General features: G+C 40.6%; 1 protein-coding gene across 2 annotated transcripts in view; it reads left to right on the plus strand.

Annotated features, from left to right (window-relative positions):
* The window catches only part of glra3 (glycine receptor, alpha 3), a 96,989-nt gene that overhangs the window by 66,474 nt on the left and 13,120 nt on the right, over nt 1–17,395 (plus strand). For both annotated transcript variants that reach the window (XM_035144796.2, XM_035144797.2), the window contains exons 6-7: nt 7,043–7,180; nt 7,550–7,764. In XM_035144796.2, the coding sequence (XP_035000687.1) occupies nt 7,043–7,180; nt 7,550–7,764 (353 nt within the window). The remainder of the gene's footprint in view (nt 1–7,042; nt 7,181–7,549; nt 7,765–17,395) is intronic.

A 17,395-nucleotide genomic window follows, 5' to 3' on the forward strand; every position in this document is an offset into this window, starting at 1 on the left:
ATGCCTCCTCTTCGGCTGGCCCCTCAAGGCTCTGTGCTTGGCCCTTTATTGTTCAGTTTATACATGCCACCCCTGGGATATATCATAAAGCCCCAAGCTACCCTATCATAAAGCCCCAAGCTACCCTGTGCCAGAGCATAGTCTTAGATCCTCTGGCAAGGCTTTGTTGGCTGTTCCTAAGTTCCGACTCAAGACTAAAGGTGATCCGGCTTTTGCAGTCAGGGTGAAAAAAATCAGTGACATCTTTTAAATCCCTTCTTAAAACATATATTTTTCTAAGGACCTTTTATTAATTCTAGCACAATGTTTGATTGACAACATGTCTTATCTGTGATATTATTTATAGTTCTTTTTATTGTTGGGGGCTTACTTCCTTTTATTCTCTTTTGTTTTTGATCTATTCCATTACATTGTTTGTATTATTTTAATTACCTACATTTATTCGCCTTAATCCTGAATTGTCCTAATCCTTGTTTATTCATGTAAAGCACTTTGTAACTTTGCTTTGACGAGTGCAGCATAAATACAGTTTATTAATATTATTATTATTAATAACTATTCTTAATATAAAGTATTGCAGCAATAAAAAAAAATTGTGCATTTATTTTGAAAATAAGAACGTTTTAAGAAAAACTGCCAAATAGGAAGGGATTCTATGAATGTTGTTGCCATGGCAGAGATTAGCACCTGTCGTTGGTCAGTCAGTTTGTGTCTGTCAGTCTGATATGGTAAAATAAAAAAATATAAATTTTCTAAACGATCTGGTAGCGTTTTGACCAAAAGTGTGACCCAGTTACGACGTTGAAGTCTGACTGTTTATTCAATTTTATTAACAATAAACTTTATTTATATGACTTTCAAAACCAAAGTTACAAAGTGCTTTACAATAAAAAAAGATGCAAGATTCACAAATTATAACAATATCAAATAATATGAAATTGTTAAAAACAAATCCCAACAGTTCAAAATAGGCCATTCCATAAAAGTGAGTTTTAAGAAGAGATTTAAAAGAAGATACTGAGATCTGGGGCAGGGAGTTCCAGAGTTGAAAAGCCCAGACAGCAAAGGCCAGGTCACCACTAGTGACCTGTCAAGATTTTGTAACCAAAAGTAGGGCCCTATTCGAGGATCCCAGGCAGCAATTAGGCTCATTGGGGGTTAACAAATCACATATATAGGCTGAAGTCTGACCATTCAAGCAGTAAAATCAACCCTAGAACTCACAGGTAACAAGTGGAGAGCAGCAAGGATTGGTGTGATGTGGTCTCTTTTCTTAGTATACGTTAAAAGCCTGGCAGTAGCAGTCTGCTTTAATTGCAGTCTTTGAATGTTTCTTTTACTGATGTCTGAAAAAAGTTCATTGCAGTAGTCAAGCCTGAAAGAAATAAAGGCATGGATGAAAGTTTTTAGGTCTGCAATAGAAAAGAAAGACCTGATCTTCTTCAACTGTCTCAGTTGGGCAAAACCTGACTGTACAACTTTGGTCACCTGCGCATCAAAAAACAAATCAAGAGTCAAAGACACCTAGATTGTGGGCCTCTTTACAAACATTATTGGATAAGGTACGCAGACTAGAAGAGAGAGTGTTAATTTAACTAGTACCGGGGCCAGGGGGTGTAATTATGATGACTTCTGATTTAGCATTGTTTAACTGCAGATGTTTTTTGGACATCCAATCTTTAATATCAGCAAGGCAGGACATAGTGCAAACCACATCAGTGGGGCCAGGCTTTAACGGGACATACAGCTGGGTGTCATCTGCATAGCAATGGAAATCAATGTCATAGACACACATGTGGGCTGGAATCAAAATCATACCTGAAATCAAAGAAAAAAGCTGAAATCACAGGGTGATCCAACTTGCGTGTCTTTTATCACAGCAACTCATAATATGACTCAGTAATGTGTATGGCCCCCATGTGCCTGTACGCACACCTGACAACGTCTGGGCATGCTCCTGATGAGTCGGCGAATGGTGTCCTGGGGGATCTCCTCCCAGACCTGGATCAGGGCTTCAGTGAGCTCCTGCACAGTCTGTGGCAGTACTTGGTAGTGTCGGATGCACCAATACATAACGTCTCATTGGTTCTCAATTGGATTTAGGTCAGGGGAACGAGAGGGTGAGTCAATGGCATCAATGCCTTCGTCATTAAGGAACTGCCTACACACTCTGGCCACATGAGGCCAGGCATTGTCCTGCACCAGGAGGAACCCAGGGCCCACTGCACCAGCATAAGGTCTGGCAATCTCTTAGCAGTCAAGGTACCGTTGGCTATGACATGGAGGTCTGTGCAACCCTCCAAGGATATGCCTCCCCAGACCCTTACTGACCCACTGCCAAACTGGTCATGCTGGATGATGTTACAGGCAGCATAACATTCACCACAGCTTCTCCAGACTCTTTCACGCCTGTCACATGTGCTCAGTGTTAACTGGCTCTCATCTGTGAAGAGAACGTGGCGCCAATGGCGGACCTGCCAATTCTGGTGTTCTCTGGCAAATGCCAAGTGAGCTGCACGGTGCTGGGCTGTGAGCACAGGTCCCACTAGAGGGTGAAGCCATCATCCTGGAGCAGCTACTCTCTGTACTCTCTTTCGAGGTGAGGACCTGGGTGAAGGAGCATGAGCCAGTGGAGGAACTTGCAGCTGACAAACTGGCTCTCCAGTACGTCAATGCCCGGAGAGGAGGACCTGCCCCACGCCCCACTAGTGCAGCACCTTGACCAGTGGTCCTGCCACCTCATCCCAGGTTTGCAAAAAGGGAGACTGACCAGGAGCTTCGAGGTAACACCAGCATTACAGCAAACCAACAACCATCTGGTAAGGACTTTGTTTGTTTCTATTGCCGGCAGCCAGGCCACAAAGCTTCTGTGTGTCCCATACGCAAAGCTAAGGTCACAGGCGCTTGCTATGCACCCCGGCCTGAGTTTGGCCCCACTGGAGATAAAGAAGCTAGAGTTCAACGTTATAAAACTGTGACTGTCAATAGACAGCAGGTTACTGCTCTGTTCGATACAGGTAGCATCATCTCTCTGGTTAAGCACAGTCTGGTACCTGTAGGAACTGTGGATTACAGTAGACATTTTATGTGTTTATGGGGACAATCATCCCTACCCTAAAGCTGATTTAACTGTCACTATTGATGAACAGCCTAATCTTCTGACTGTTGGGGTGGTAAAAAATCTACCAGTAGATGCCATTATTGTGGGGGACTTACCTGTTCTCATGGACTTATTGCATGAAATGACTTTCAAAGGAATGTGACTCTGGGGAAGATGAGGGGGAGACTGCTAAGGTCGATGTGAGTGTTGCTTGGTCTGTGATTACTCGATCACAGAGCCGGTGTCCAACCACTCCCAGACCTTGACAGTAGTCTGTGTGAAGATGGCACTAAGGGGCCAAGAAAATCCAGTCGCCAATGCCGCTTTGAGGAGCAGCTCAGGCCAACAGAATCTGAAATCAAGAGTTTTCTGAGTGATAAACTGTGGGAAGTGCCTGAGAATATGGCTGTTCAGCAGAGGCAAGATGAAACATTGAAACCATTGTTTGCTAAGGTGGTAGAAAAGACAAATGTAAACTGTGTGGGTAAATTTGTTTTTATTGTTGATACAGGGGTGTTGTTTGCTGTTGGTGATGACCATAGATGTCTGGTAATACCGGTTAGTTGGAGAGCACTTATTATGCACCTAGCACACACACTTCCATGGGCCAGACACCTCGGTCGCCACAAGACTTATGTACATCATAAGTTCATCAGTTCACGCTTTTATTGGCCATCAATGTACACCCACACCCAGAAATATTGTGCCACATGCCGGACCTGTCAAAAAACATGCACTAGCAGAAAATCTGATCAGGATTTTATGCAACAATTTCCTGTTATTACCACTCCTTTCCATATAATTGCCATGGATATTGTGAAAAGCAGTGGTGGCCACCAGTACATTTTAGTAGTGTGTGACTATGCCAGCTGTTTCCCAGAGGCCTTCCCCCTGCGCACCGTCACTGCTCCCGCAGTTTTGCGTGCACTGGTACAACTGTTCTCCAGAGTGGGAATTCCAGATGAGATCTTGACAGACCAGGGAACTAATTTCACCTCCAGGCTGATGCAGCTCTTTCACAAGCAACTAGGAATCTCAGCAATGAAGACCACACCCTACCTTCCACATGTTCCAAACTAAACATCCAATGTCCAATATCTTTAACCGATTTAAAGTTAATAAGAATAATTGAAATACAAATAAAATAGATAGAATTCTATAAAATAATCATGTAAAAATTGAGTGGGGGGGGATCCGGAGGCAGTGGACGAGGCAGCCTGGAGCATAGAGCAGGTGAACGGAGGGCAGACTGGAGAGTGCAGGAGTGAAGGTAGGTAATGGCACTTAACTCAGAGCTTACTGTTACCGGTGGTGTGCGTGCAGGCAGGTCAAGTCAGGTGGCAGTTGAAGGTGATCCTGAACAGAGAGACAAAGCACGTTACAAAGAGCTCGAAGCAAACCCGAAAAATTAAAAAGGTCACTGAATATACAGAAGATGCAGACGAATATCTACTGATGGCTGATAACAACAATCTGGCAATGAGTGAGAGAAGTGCTGGTGTTCTTATACTGCTTCTGATGATGATGAGAGGCAGGTGGCAGGTGTGTAGGTTGGGAGGAGTACTGAATGGACAAAGGTTTTCATAAGCGGGAAACACAGCCACCCCTGCACACACACACACACACACACACACACACGTATGTGAGGTATTTAGGAGCAGCTCCATGAAGGGATTTAAAAATGAGCAAGTAAGTAGCACTTAAATGGCACTTACTTATACCACTTTGTAGTTTTGCTTTTTTGAAGAAATTGTACTTTTTTGAAGAACTTGTACTTTCTTGATTCTTGTTGTTCTGGTATTGTACCCTCATGGTTGAATGCACTTATTGTAAGTCGCTTTGGATAAAAGCGTCAGCTAAATGAAATGTAATGTAATGTAATGTAAAGCAGTAAAACTTTAAAATCAACCCTGCGGTTTACTGGTAGCTGGTGTATAGATTTAAGAACAGGGGTGATTTGGGCTGTCTTATTAGATGTGGTTAAAACTCTTGCAGCTAAATTTTGGATTGGTTGTAAGTGCCTGGTTGTCTTTTTAAGAAACCCTGTTCAAAGTTATTTGCAGTAGTCAGTTTTACTAGAGATAAAAGCATGAATCAGTTTTTGCAAGTCTTGTTTTGTCATGAGGTCCCTTTGAGGTGGTACAATGCTTTATTGCTGTAATTGCTACAGGACCAGTATCCAACCTCCCCTTCCTGTCTAAAATCCTTGAAAAAGTTGAAGCCAAACAGCTCTGTTTCTCCAGGAAAGTAATGTATATGAAGACTTTCATATACATTCTAATACGTTCTAATACTTGGCCCTAAACACCTTAGAGATACATTATCTAAAAATATAGCTGCGCTAGACGACATTGCCCTTGCTTCCAATGAAACCGTCAGCAACTTGGGAGTGATCTTCGATCCCGATTTGTCCTTTTAATTCTCACTTAAAACAAATTTAAAGGACCGCCTTCTTCCACTTGCGTAATATCTCAAAAATCAGACAGCTGCAGCACGTGTCCTGACAAGAACCAAGAAAAGAGACCACATTTCTCCTGTATTAGCTTCGCTACACTGGCTTCCAGTTAAATCTGGAATAGAATTTAAAATTCTCCTCCTCAACTTCAAAGCCCTTAATAATATGGCACCATTATACCTTAAAGAGCTGATAGTACCACATCAACCCACTAGAGCACTGCGCTCCCAGAATTCAGGCTTACTTGTCATCCCTAAAGTCTCTAAAAGTAGAATAGGAGCCAGAGCTTTCAGCAATCAAGCTCCTCTCCTATGGAATCATCTCCCACTTTCAGTTCGGGAGGCAGACACCATCTGTACGTTTAAGAGTAGACTTAAAACCTTCCTTTTTGATAAAGCTTATAGTTAGAGCCGGTCCAGGCTTGTCTTAGACCTGCTCTTAGTTATGCTGCTATAGGTCTAGAAGGTCGGGGGACACATGACACACGGAGCTTCTCTTCCAAGCTTCTCCTTCCTCTTCTCCATCCTTATCACATCAAAGAAATTAATATCTCATCAATACATGTTACTGACTTGACTTCTTCCCCAGAGTCCCTTTGCCTTATCGTCCGCAGATCCAGGGCCGCAGCTGCGGCCACATCGTAGTTTATGATCTGTGGATCGCGTATCAGAGATCGTGATCGTAATGGCGGATCCTGTATGGCAGATTCTGTATCGTGCTGGCTGATCGTGATAATAATGGTGGATCCTGTATCGTGTTGGCATGTGATAGTGGTTGTGGACCATGATTGAGGTGGCAGCTGATGGTGGATCCTAATGGCGGCAGTGGACAATGACTGTGGACTATAGTGGCATCCGATCTTGATGGTGGATCATGATCGTGGTGGCTGCTGACCATGGACTATGATTACAACAAGACTGCTTGATATATAATATTTCTGACAAAAATCCATCAATTCATTGACCTTCCATTATGCTACTCAGTGTTTATTCTAATTAATGCTGCAAATACCCTTATCTTGGTGATGTTCTCCTTTACACCTGACATCTATTGCACTTCTGTCCGTCCTGGGAGAGGGATCCCTCACATGTGGCTCTCTCTGAGGTTTCTACGTTCTTTTTACCCTGTTAAAAGTTTTTTTTGTAGTTTTTCCTTACTCTTGTTGAGGGTTAAGGGCAGAGGATGTCACACCTTGTTAAAGCCCTATGAGACAAATTGTGATTTGTGAATATGGGCTATACAAATAAAATTTGATTGATTGATAATTTCACTCTCAAAAGTCACAGTGACTAATACATAAACAAAGCAGAGGGGAAACGACGTATGAGGCAACAGACACCATGATACATTTTATTTTACAGCACTTTTATACTTGGAAACACATAATCCAATACATAAGAGGGAGAGAACACACGGACACGCACTGTCACTCAATCAATGTGTTATTGTTTGTTCATTATGAAATGTCCTTTCATCTGTTTTTTCAGTTGGTTACACAATGAATGACCTGATCTTTGAGTGGCAGGAGAATGGACCAGTACAAGTGGCTGAAGGGCTCACGCTCCCACAATTCATTCTTAAAGATGAATCAGACCTCAGATACTGCACCAAGCACTACAACACAGGTAACACATGCACACGTGCACACACACACAGAGATGTAATCCTCATGATACAAATAACATTTACACAATGTGAAGTGGTTGCCATATTACATACATTTTTTGCATTGGGGAACAAAAAAACAGCTTCAGGCGGAGGTAAAAAAAACAACACTGACATCCAAGCCCCAAAGTTAGCCTATAATGCAACCCAACATTTTGCAGCTACACCAATTGCTGTGACATCACCAATATGTTTTTGAAGGGATGTTTTGAACAGCATAAAACTGCTTATATTTTGTTAGTTATTAGAGCCAGACAAACCAAATTCCAAGAAATGAAGATATAAGAAATAGGTGAGTGTTATTCTTCTGTGTTTCTGCTTTTTTGTAGGTAAATTTACTTGTATTGAGGTGCGATTCCATCTTGAGCGTCAGATGGGGTACTATCTGATCCAGATGTACATCCCTTCTCTGCTCATTGTCATTTTGTCCTGGGTCTCCTTCTGGATCAACATGGACGCTGCCCCGGCCAGAGTTGCACTGGGTATCACCACTGTCCTTACCATGACAACACAGAGCTCAGGCTCCCGGACTTCACTGCCTAAGGTCTGTGTTTGTGCATTTTATTATTTAGAGTCTTCACCTTCACCTTCATTTGTGAAAAGTGAATAAGCAATGACAATCCTAACCCATACCCGTAACAATTAAGTGTAACACACCTTCATCTTTATATATGTAGCACCCGACATGAAACTCTATGCTATGCATATGTTATATTAACTTAATAACACAAACTCATACTCATGTGATTTTAAATAACTGACCCAGACAACTCTTTTGAATATAAGTGAAATATATATATATATCTTTTTCAAAATTAGTTATCGTACCTGGCAAAATATTCAAACTGGTTTAAAAACAAATATTGTATTTCAAACTTAAATTCTGTACTGTAGTACAGTACTGTAAATCAAAAATCCCTATCTCTCACTTTATTACAATAGATCAACAAACACAAAGCTTAGTTAAATATTAGCATCAGCTAACGTGGACCCACACACACACACTCAGCCACACAAAAAATAAAAATGTGAAAACCGTTGCAGGCATGTGTGATGCTTGTGTTCGATGCGGCCGACTGAAACTTTACCTTTAGCAAAAACACAGGACAGTTCAACTCACAGTTCCCTATTAGTCCTGGTCCTGGAGAAACAATTTGTAATCCCAGGGGGCCCACCACACAATGGAAGCCTCATTCAACTCTGGAACAATCTTCCGTCAGTGATGGCGTACTCTCATGTACTCCCTAATGACACCACGGTTTTTGGCCAACGGTTAGCATTAGCAACCCTAACTGTAGCATCCCCAGCTAAATGATGGTCTTACTCTCTTTTTACTGATGTTTCACAACCCTTTATTTCCATCTCCATACATGCTGTGATAAGTGTGAAGGAGGAGCTAGGAGGAAAACAAAACAAATATTACTTCCCTTATATACTTATAAACGACTTGTATAGTCCTTTAAATTTGTGGTATTATTAACCAACTGTCTTTTAGGTTGTCCTTCATAAGGCTTGACTTTAACATGAATTTATACAAACATAAAATCCATATGAACTTAATAGCTATTTATCTTAACAAAATAACAAACTCTGAATAGAGGGCTGCATATAAACATATTCAACTTAAATTAAATTATTTGTCATTTTATAAACCACATCATATTCTCATAAACATAACAACAATTATTAGTGTGAATGATATAGTCTCAGTATGAGCATACTTTGCCCCACATATTGTAAATTTAACACACACACACACTCACACGTGTCCTTACACTCAGCAAAACTGCAAAAGTACATCTAGAATTCAGTCTATAATAATGACAATAAGAAACAAAATATCCACAAACCTTGTGCCCTTATCAGCCAAGTGCTAAACAACTAAAAGTACTACTACTACCACTACTTTTCCTGTGTTGTGTATGTTCCCAAGTGCTGAAATGCTTATTTTTCCTCCATTTTTACTGGCAGATGTGTCACATGGGCAAATACACATCATGTGAGTGTAGAGTGTGTGTGTGTGAGAAAGAACCCCTTAGTCTTGTATGCATGAGAAAAAAAAAATTTGACATGGAGGACTATTACTTCACCCTTATTTGCACACCAATCTCTCTCACGCATACTGTTTTGAAACTGTGTGTGTGTGTGTTTAGAGTTTAGGAGGTTTCTCATGTTTCCAGTACTTAACAGAGCTTTGCACTCCACTATATTGCGCATGTCTGAATAAGTCATTGTTTCATAAGGTGAGTGTGTGAACTTGTACATATATCTTTGTGAGGAACGTTTTCAGCATTGGCATCTAAACTCCGATTATCTGCTGACTTTCTCAGCCTGGCCCCCTAGTATAAATTCTTTAGAAAGTCTGGAGAATCCGATGTGAGAAGACAGCAGGGGATCCTGCTGTAAATACCGGATGCATGGATGGACGGATGGATAAATAGATGGATGGATAGATAGATAGATCACAGCTGTCAGTCCTCTTCTTCAGGCTCTCTTCTCAGGCAGTGACTGATAATGCAGGCGTGCAGTCGGCATATTTTTGACTGGTTGATAACAGAACCAGCACTGATTAATTTAATTCTAAACTCGACTTTGTTATAAAAACTCCAGGAAAAATTGTCATTGGTCTTGAAACATATTTAAACAAAGCCGTGATGCGGTTATGTAAAAAGATTAACAAAAAGAGTATTTAGTGCAATAATCTTCTGATCAGATCTTCTGATCTGTTGATTTGGCTTAAAGAAAAATAAAATATTGTGCAGGAAAGTTATTTAAACGGGCATAAGTTTAAATTTTAAATAATAAGTAATTATATCGATAAATTTGCACGGGCATACACTACGCAGATAATACGCTATATTAACTAAGTGTGAGAGATGGGTAAGGAGTCAAGTAAAAGTGCAAAAGAAAGAAGATGGAGTGTAAGTCAAAAGAAGTGAAGTGAAAAAGTTAGCTGAGCAGGGTCGGCTGGCCAATAGAGGGAGACAGCGTGCTGCCCTTCAAAAGGAAAAAAGTAGTGATAGTGATACATTTTGTTAATCATTGTAATCGTCATTATTTTTAAAATGTATTAAATTATAAAAATTCTCAAGACAGTTTGTCCTGTTTGCTGCCTCTGAATGTCATAGTCCAATCAGCTGCAGCATCAAGCCCTGTTCAATAGAGTACGGGCGATTTCAGTCAGGTTGAAAATTGCCCACATCGCTTTGATAGACTGTCATATTAAGACCTTTTTTTCAAACTGCATGCACTGCAATGCAATCTTTATGGCTATGGTTGGCTCGCACTAACGTGTTTTCGTCGTTGAACTTGCACCTTGGTGCTCCAATCACGCCGTGCCTATGATCTCGCCACTGTCACATTCAAGATCAACATCTAAATCATCCCACTAAAAAGTGGAACAAATGAACGTGAACTAGTTCATTCAGATGTGAGGTGACCCGAAAAAAACTAATTGTATGCAAATGTACGTAATGCAATGAGACAATGTCTAGCTGACTTAAGTTTATTTACCCATTAAGCAGGTAACCACAGCCATTATCGTAACAATTTCCCCCCCTGAGAAATTTGGCAGGAGCCGCCACTGGAGCTGAGTCTTTGTGTGACCACTGTTTTTCACCCAAGGGGGTCGGTCAGACGTCCCTGGAGGCAGTCACACTGTGATCTTCTCGTTTTCGAGGAGAAGTAGTGATTTTGCATTGTTTAATTTTATCTCCACCATGACTCAATACAAATTCACTGTATGGAAAACCAAATGATAAAACAATGTAAGGCATTCTGAATTGTCAAATTAGCTTTAATGAAATCTGGACGGTGTAGCAATTTTACCAAATGACTTGAAATCAATTAAAAAACAATATTGAAACAAATCACAGAAAGTTCAAATAATATTGTCATTGCTTCAGACATTCAATTAAATTAGCTGATTTTCAGTTCAGAGTGAAATGTTGTGTTACAGTTAGGCACTGTAGTACAGGACTCAAATGCAAGACTCAGACAAAAGTATGTTAAGGGGCTATGTCGTTTACTAGAAAAAAGGTCTGTACACAAAAAGGAAGTAAAAACAGCGAACGGTATCAAAAAGGGTAAACACTAAGACTAGAACTAGTAGCAGAAAAAGGTACGGTACACAAAAGGCTAACACTAGGAAAACGATCGCTGGAAGTAGTAACAGAGTTGGCTACATTCTGGCACGAGGGGAATGCAGACTAAATACACATGAAGAGAGGGAAGGAGATGACACACAGGTGAGACAATAAGGCACAGGTGAAGCACATTAGGGCGGGAAACACGGAATGAAATGATAATAAATAACGTAAACATAACTTAGCTAGTCTGATGTTGGTTTTATGCCCTTTGTCCAGATTTGGAGCACCCACTTGCTCTGAGGGGGAGGTAGAAGAACTAAAGCTATGTCTGTTGCTATGTGTGTTATTTGTCAGTTGATATTATTAGGTTCCACCACCACAGTAGCCTAGTACATCCAATACTAGGTCTGGCATTTGACTTACATATACTGTATGCTCACTGCTAGAAGGTTTAAATAAGAAAATAAGATTTTGAAGGGTGGTTGAAATGTTGGTAGTAAAAACAAGTTTGTGCGCTTATTCAAATACAAACATCCAGAACTTCAACCCCATGAGCGGTTGGATGATCTAACCCAGGGGTCGGCAACCTGCGGCTCTGGAGCCGCATGCGCGCATATTTTTCATGAACGGTGAACTTAACGAGTCAGTTTTCATATGATGAACGTGAACGTCACGATAAACGTGAGTGAACGTCACGTTCATTTTTTAAATCATCATCGTATCAGGCCATCATGAAATACCATGAGCGGGCGTGTGCGTGTGTGTGTGTGTGTGCTCCCAGATAGCGCACACACACACAGGCCTCGGGGCTGTGTGTGTATGTGTGGAAAACGTCCTAGAACAGCAGGACGTTTTCCTGGAATGATATACAATGGAAGAGTCTTTTTCGGATTGTGGTGTTCCACATTCACATCCACGACTCCTAACACTGGAACAGGCTCACCAGTGTAGGTCCGTAACTTCAACTTAGTCCCTCGAAGAGTAAGGTGCTGCAGCATCTCCTTCCTGGTTTCTTTTATGGAATCTGAACCTCTCAGCAATAACGAGTGGCTTAGGGGAGTAGTGACTTCCTAATATTGGCTTGTCAGGTTGCACAAGACTACGTAGTAGGTTGAAAGTTTTTCCTCCCATAACACTTAAGAATGCTGGCACTAAGACATCCCCTTTAATCTTGTTAGCCAGTACGAAATACTCAAACCTCTCGGTGTATGAAGTCCATTGTTCCGTCTGTTCTTCAAATGGTCCAATATTTCCAACGAGTGCAGCCATTTTTAAGCAATATTCGTTATTTTCCTTTGCTTTCTGCAATAAGTCTTATCCTTGTGCTTATTTCCCTTGTTTCGTTTGACTCACTGCCACTTGTGGTCCCTATATCCGTCCCATCAGAGTTCTCTTCAGTCTCCTTTCCACCGCGGAGATTCCTCCTCCCCCGCAGCAGCGCTGTTCTCCGTGCAGGTGCCGTCTCATCCACACTGTAGGAGTTGGCTTGCGCCGTCGCCCAGTCAGCCACGATCTTGCGCCGTGCACCCGCAAAAAAACAACTCCGGTAAACTCGGACTTTCAACCGAAAATAACAAATACAACGTGAGAACACATAATCCTCGTCGCCAGTTTTGTTGTATACTCACTCAATTATCAGGTACTATCACCAATAATGAGTACACAGGAGACAAGGGAGAATGTATTAGTTTTTACACAGAACGGAGGATCACAACAATGTAAGCACGTAACACAAAAGGGGGCGTAACAGTATCCGTGAAGGGACAAATTTAGGCTGTCAATACACAACAGTATCGATCTCTGCTCTTCATAATCTCTCCTAATTCTGCTATTATCTGATCCACTGAGGCTAATTTGGAGTCACATCGACACTCGTACTGTTTTTCACACTCATATCTACCACACTATATATTATCTCTGCTTTTGTATACCATGTGTAACTATCAAGATAACCTTAGGTGACCAGATTTCCCCACCGAGACCTTGATGCCTTCAGCATGTGTTTGTGTCTTATCTCCTGGGATTTCACTGTTCACTCAGTACACACACACACAGTTCAACACTGCACTCGTACACATCTCACCTCTTCACCACATCTGCATAAAAGCAAACGCCTGCAAATGTTTCATTGTCATTCCCTCTGCAGAATGCTATTCACATGCTGTATGATTGTCTGACCTTCCTTGCAAGGAATAAAGTATACTTAAAAGACTATTATTCTCGGATCTCTTTATTTCAAAATTCTTATCAGGTCAGATTTCCACCACAATCATTAGCTGATATAGTTATCCAGTCCCCGGTAGCCGGAGCGAGCCAAGCAGTTGTAGCTTCTCCAGCCCCTCCAGCAGCTCCCAAGCAGCTGGGAAGCCAGGGTGGCTCGGTGACACCGGCTACCACAGTTAAATATTTTCCTGGGACCAAAGCGGGGCGACATATTCCAATGGTTGATGGCCGTAAATGAAAAAGCAGATTGTGCAAAGGCAGTCCGCTGCAGAGGGATGTTTAAGTCTGAATTTAGAGCAGATCGAGATGTCCTGCTCATTTGCTCTGAGTGGAGCTGAAAAAAGCTCTTCAGAGGTGGCAGAGCAGCATTGTGAATGATCTTAAATACCAAGTGTGCTTCTGAAAACAGAATGAGATTTTCAAAACTCAGGAGGTTGTATTCAGATAGTATGTTAAAGTTATGGTAATTTAATGATTTTCTGTCAAAACATTTTAAGGCTTTTTTATGTGCTTTTCAAAAGTCAGATTGGAATCCAAATACAAACCTAAATATTTAACCTCATTAACTTTTTGATTATTTGTCCATTATAACTAAGCTGTTGATAAGTTTTTTTATTTTTTATTACTTAGTTACCACTTGTTCAGCATTTCTTGCACAAGTGTATACAACTGTGTCATCGGCATACATCTGTATATCCATATCCTCACAAACAGATGGGATATCATTGATATATAAGCTAAACAGCAGTTGCTCGGAAATAAAGCCTCATGGCACTCCCATTGTTCATGATTTTAATGATGATAATTCATTATTATTACGAACACATTGTGAACGATCAGAAATATAAGATCTCACCCAGTTTAATATACTATCAGAAAGGTTGAATTTAGGCAACTTTAACATAAGTATTGGATGTCTAACAGTATCAAATGCTTTATGCAGATCAAGAAACCATGCTCCTACCTCTCCTCCTTTATCTAATTTAGATTTAATTATTTCCAAGAAGTAGCAACATGCAGTCTCGGTCGAGTAATTATTCCTAAAACTGAACTGCATTGGATGGAGTAGATCTTTGCTGTTCGATGTGACACCAGCTGTTCTGCAACTACCTTTTCAATCACTGTAGAAGCAGCTGGTAGTATGCCTATTGGTCTATAATTGCTGACTTCTTTTTTGTCACCACTTTTATACATTAGGGTTACAATTGCTGTCTTAAAAGCTGATGGTAATGTACTGTCTTTCAATGACTGATTTGTGATCTAGGTAACAGGAGTGGAATGACATATAATCTTTATATTTTTTAAGAAAGACTATATCAAGTCCCCAGTGATCCCTAGCCTTACAATTAGATAAAGTTAAAATGATTTTATAAAATTTTGCCTCATTAATACAGTTTAGTTCAGGCGCTTGTGGATCACTACTTAAATCAACTACACTGAAATTTCGTCCAAATTCCAAAATCATAAGCTCTATGTTTTTACTTTTACAGTGTTCTTTTCAGATAAGTTTATCAATAATTCTCCATAGCTTTTGAGGATTCCCTTTTGCCTATCGAATATTATATAGAGAGTAATTTGCCTTGGCCTTCCTTAACTGTGTTTTAACTTTATTTCTTAGACTCTCATTAAGCGATCTGTTTCCAAACCTGATTTTAAATATTTTTTAAGAGCTCCTTTTCATTAGTTGCGACAGTGTTGACCTTGTGTGCAGTGGATGGTTTTCCAGTGTGTCCAGAACGTGACCGCGGCTCCGAGGAGGATATCAGAGAGAGATGTCAGTGGACATTTAGGCTTAAAACATGGTGTTAATGATGCCATTTCTTGTGGAATTTGAATGTCAGGGCTTGCGGACACTTGGATGACACCACACGAGCAGTATGTAGGAATGTTATGTATTTTTTTCTGTAGTTTTTTTACGTCTGAAGAAGGGGTCCCATTTACTTCAATGCAACACTGTTTACCCCTGACACACCAAAAGTGTTCAGTGGACTCAACACTTCACCCACCCCTCAATCGGCATAGTGGTGAGTAGATAATGAGGGAATATTAATTTTCGGTAAACTATCCCTTACAACTAAAATGTTGTTTATTATATATCAGGTCACTCAATTTAAAATCCCGACTCATTCATGATCTGATTACTGACCATCAGATAGATTTACTGTGTTTAACTGAAACCTGCTGCAAAAACATTAATATGAGGGTTTAAATGAAGCGACGCCCCCTACCTATATTAATACTGATTCCTCGAAGCACAGGCGGAGGTGGAGGGGTCGCAGCAATCTTTATATCGGACTTATCTATTAACCCTTGACCTAAAGGTAGTCATAACTTATTTGAAAATCTCATCAGCGTTGTACATCCAAGCCAGAAATCACATAAAACAGTTAATCTAGTTATTATATATCTCCTGCTCCTTACTGTGAATTTTTATCTGAATTCTCTGAATTTCTATCTGAGGTAGTTCTTAGGAAAGATTATAGTTTACATAATCGATTTCGTGTAGATGTTGGCAATGACTGTCTTAGTTCAGCATTTAATTAATTAATAGACTCAATTGGTTTTACTTAACATGTAAATAAACCCACTCACTGTTTCAATCACCCTCTTGATCTTGTAAATGTAATTATATTTCCCCTGAAACCATCTTTTGTCTGACCATTTTTAATTACATTTGAATGTACAATTATTGACTACACTGATTCTGGACAGAAATTCTATTTTTACTCTGTGTTAATCAGATAATACTGTAAACTAATTTATAGAATTGATTCCTCTGAATCATGTGTCAGTACAACACAGGAAAGTTATCAAAACTTCACTCCCACACTAGTTGATAACTTTGTTAATAGTACAGCCTCATTACAAACAACCCTTCAATTAATAAATCAATCAGAGGAGATTAGCTCAATGGTATAATTCTCAAATACGTCTGTTAAAACAGACATCATGGAAGCTGGAGAGGAAGTGGCGTTCCACCAACCAAGATGATTTTCACCTAGCCTGGAAAGATAGCCTTCATAAATTACAAGTAAGCACTCCGAAATTCCAGAATTATTCATTATTAATAGACGAAAAGAAGAACAACCCCAGGTTCCTCTTCAGCACTATAGCCAGGCTGACAGTCACAGCTGTACTGATCAATCTATTCCTCTAACTCTGAGGAGCAATGATTTCATTCTTTACAAATAAAATTATCAGGGAAAAATTCACCACTACCTCCCCATGAATAGCACTGATACATTGTCTAGTACAGAAACCATAGAACCAACTGTAGCAGTTCTTCAAAAGATCTTCCTGAACTGACTTCCCTAGGTTCAACCTCTAAACCAGAGGTCTTCAACTAAAATTGCAGGAGGTCCAGAAATCAACCCTCCTCCCCTTCTGGGGTACGAATAATTACGTACAAATACGGGCTCATGCTTTTTACCAACATGGCTGGTCAGCCCGCGATTCTGCTTTCTCCGCTTGTTGTTGTACCCGTTGAATGTCGGGGTTCGGGGGTAAATGATGGTCTTCATAGCCCCCCCCCCACCCCTCTCTTTCTCTCTCTGTCTATCTGCTTGTGTGCTTGTGTGCTTGTAGTGGATGGGCAGAGGGGGACATTTAATTATGTGATTGGGAAAATTAAAACTCCAGGACAACAGAAGGGGAATACAAAGTATGGGATGCATATTTGATAATTTATATCATATAAAATATGTAATTTATATCGTTTAAAATCATGGGGGGGAGAGGGGGGAGGGGGGAGCTGGCTCATTAGAATTTAAAGGAACAGGCACTCAAAGCATTTCAAGGTCCTGGAGTGGCCTAGCCAGTCTCCAGATCTCAACCCCATAGAAAATCTGTGGAGGGAGTTGAAAG

Source organism: Hippoglossus stenolepis, chromosome 2 (assembly GCF_022539355.2).
Source record: "Hippoglossus stenolepis isolate QCI-W04-F060 chromosome 2, HSTE1.2, whole genome shotgun sequence".
Classification (NCBI taxonomy): Eukaryota; Metazoa; Chordata; class Actinopteri; order Pleuronectiformes; family Pleuronectidae; genus Hippoglossus; species Hippoglossus stenolepis.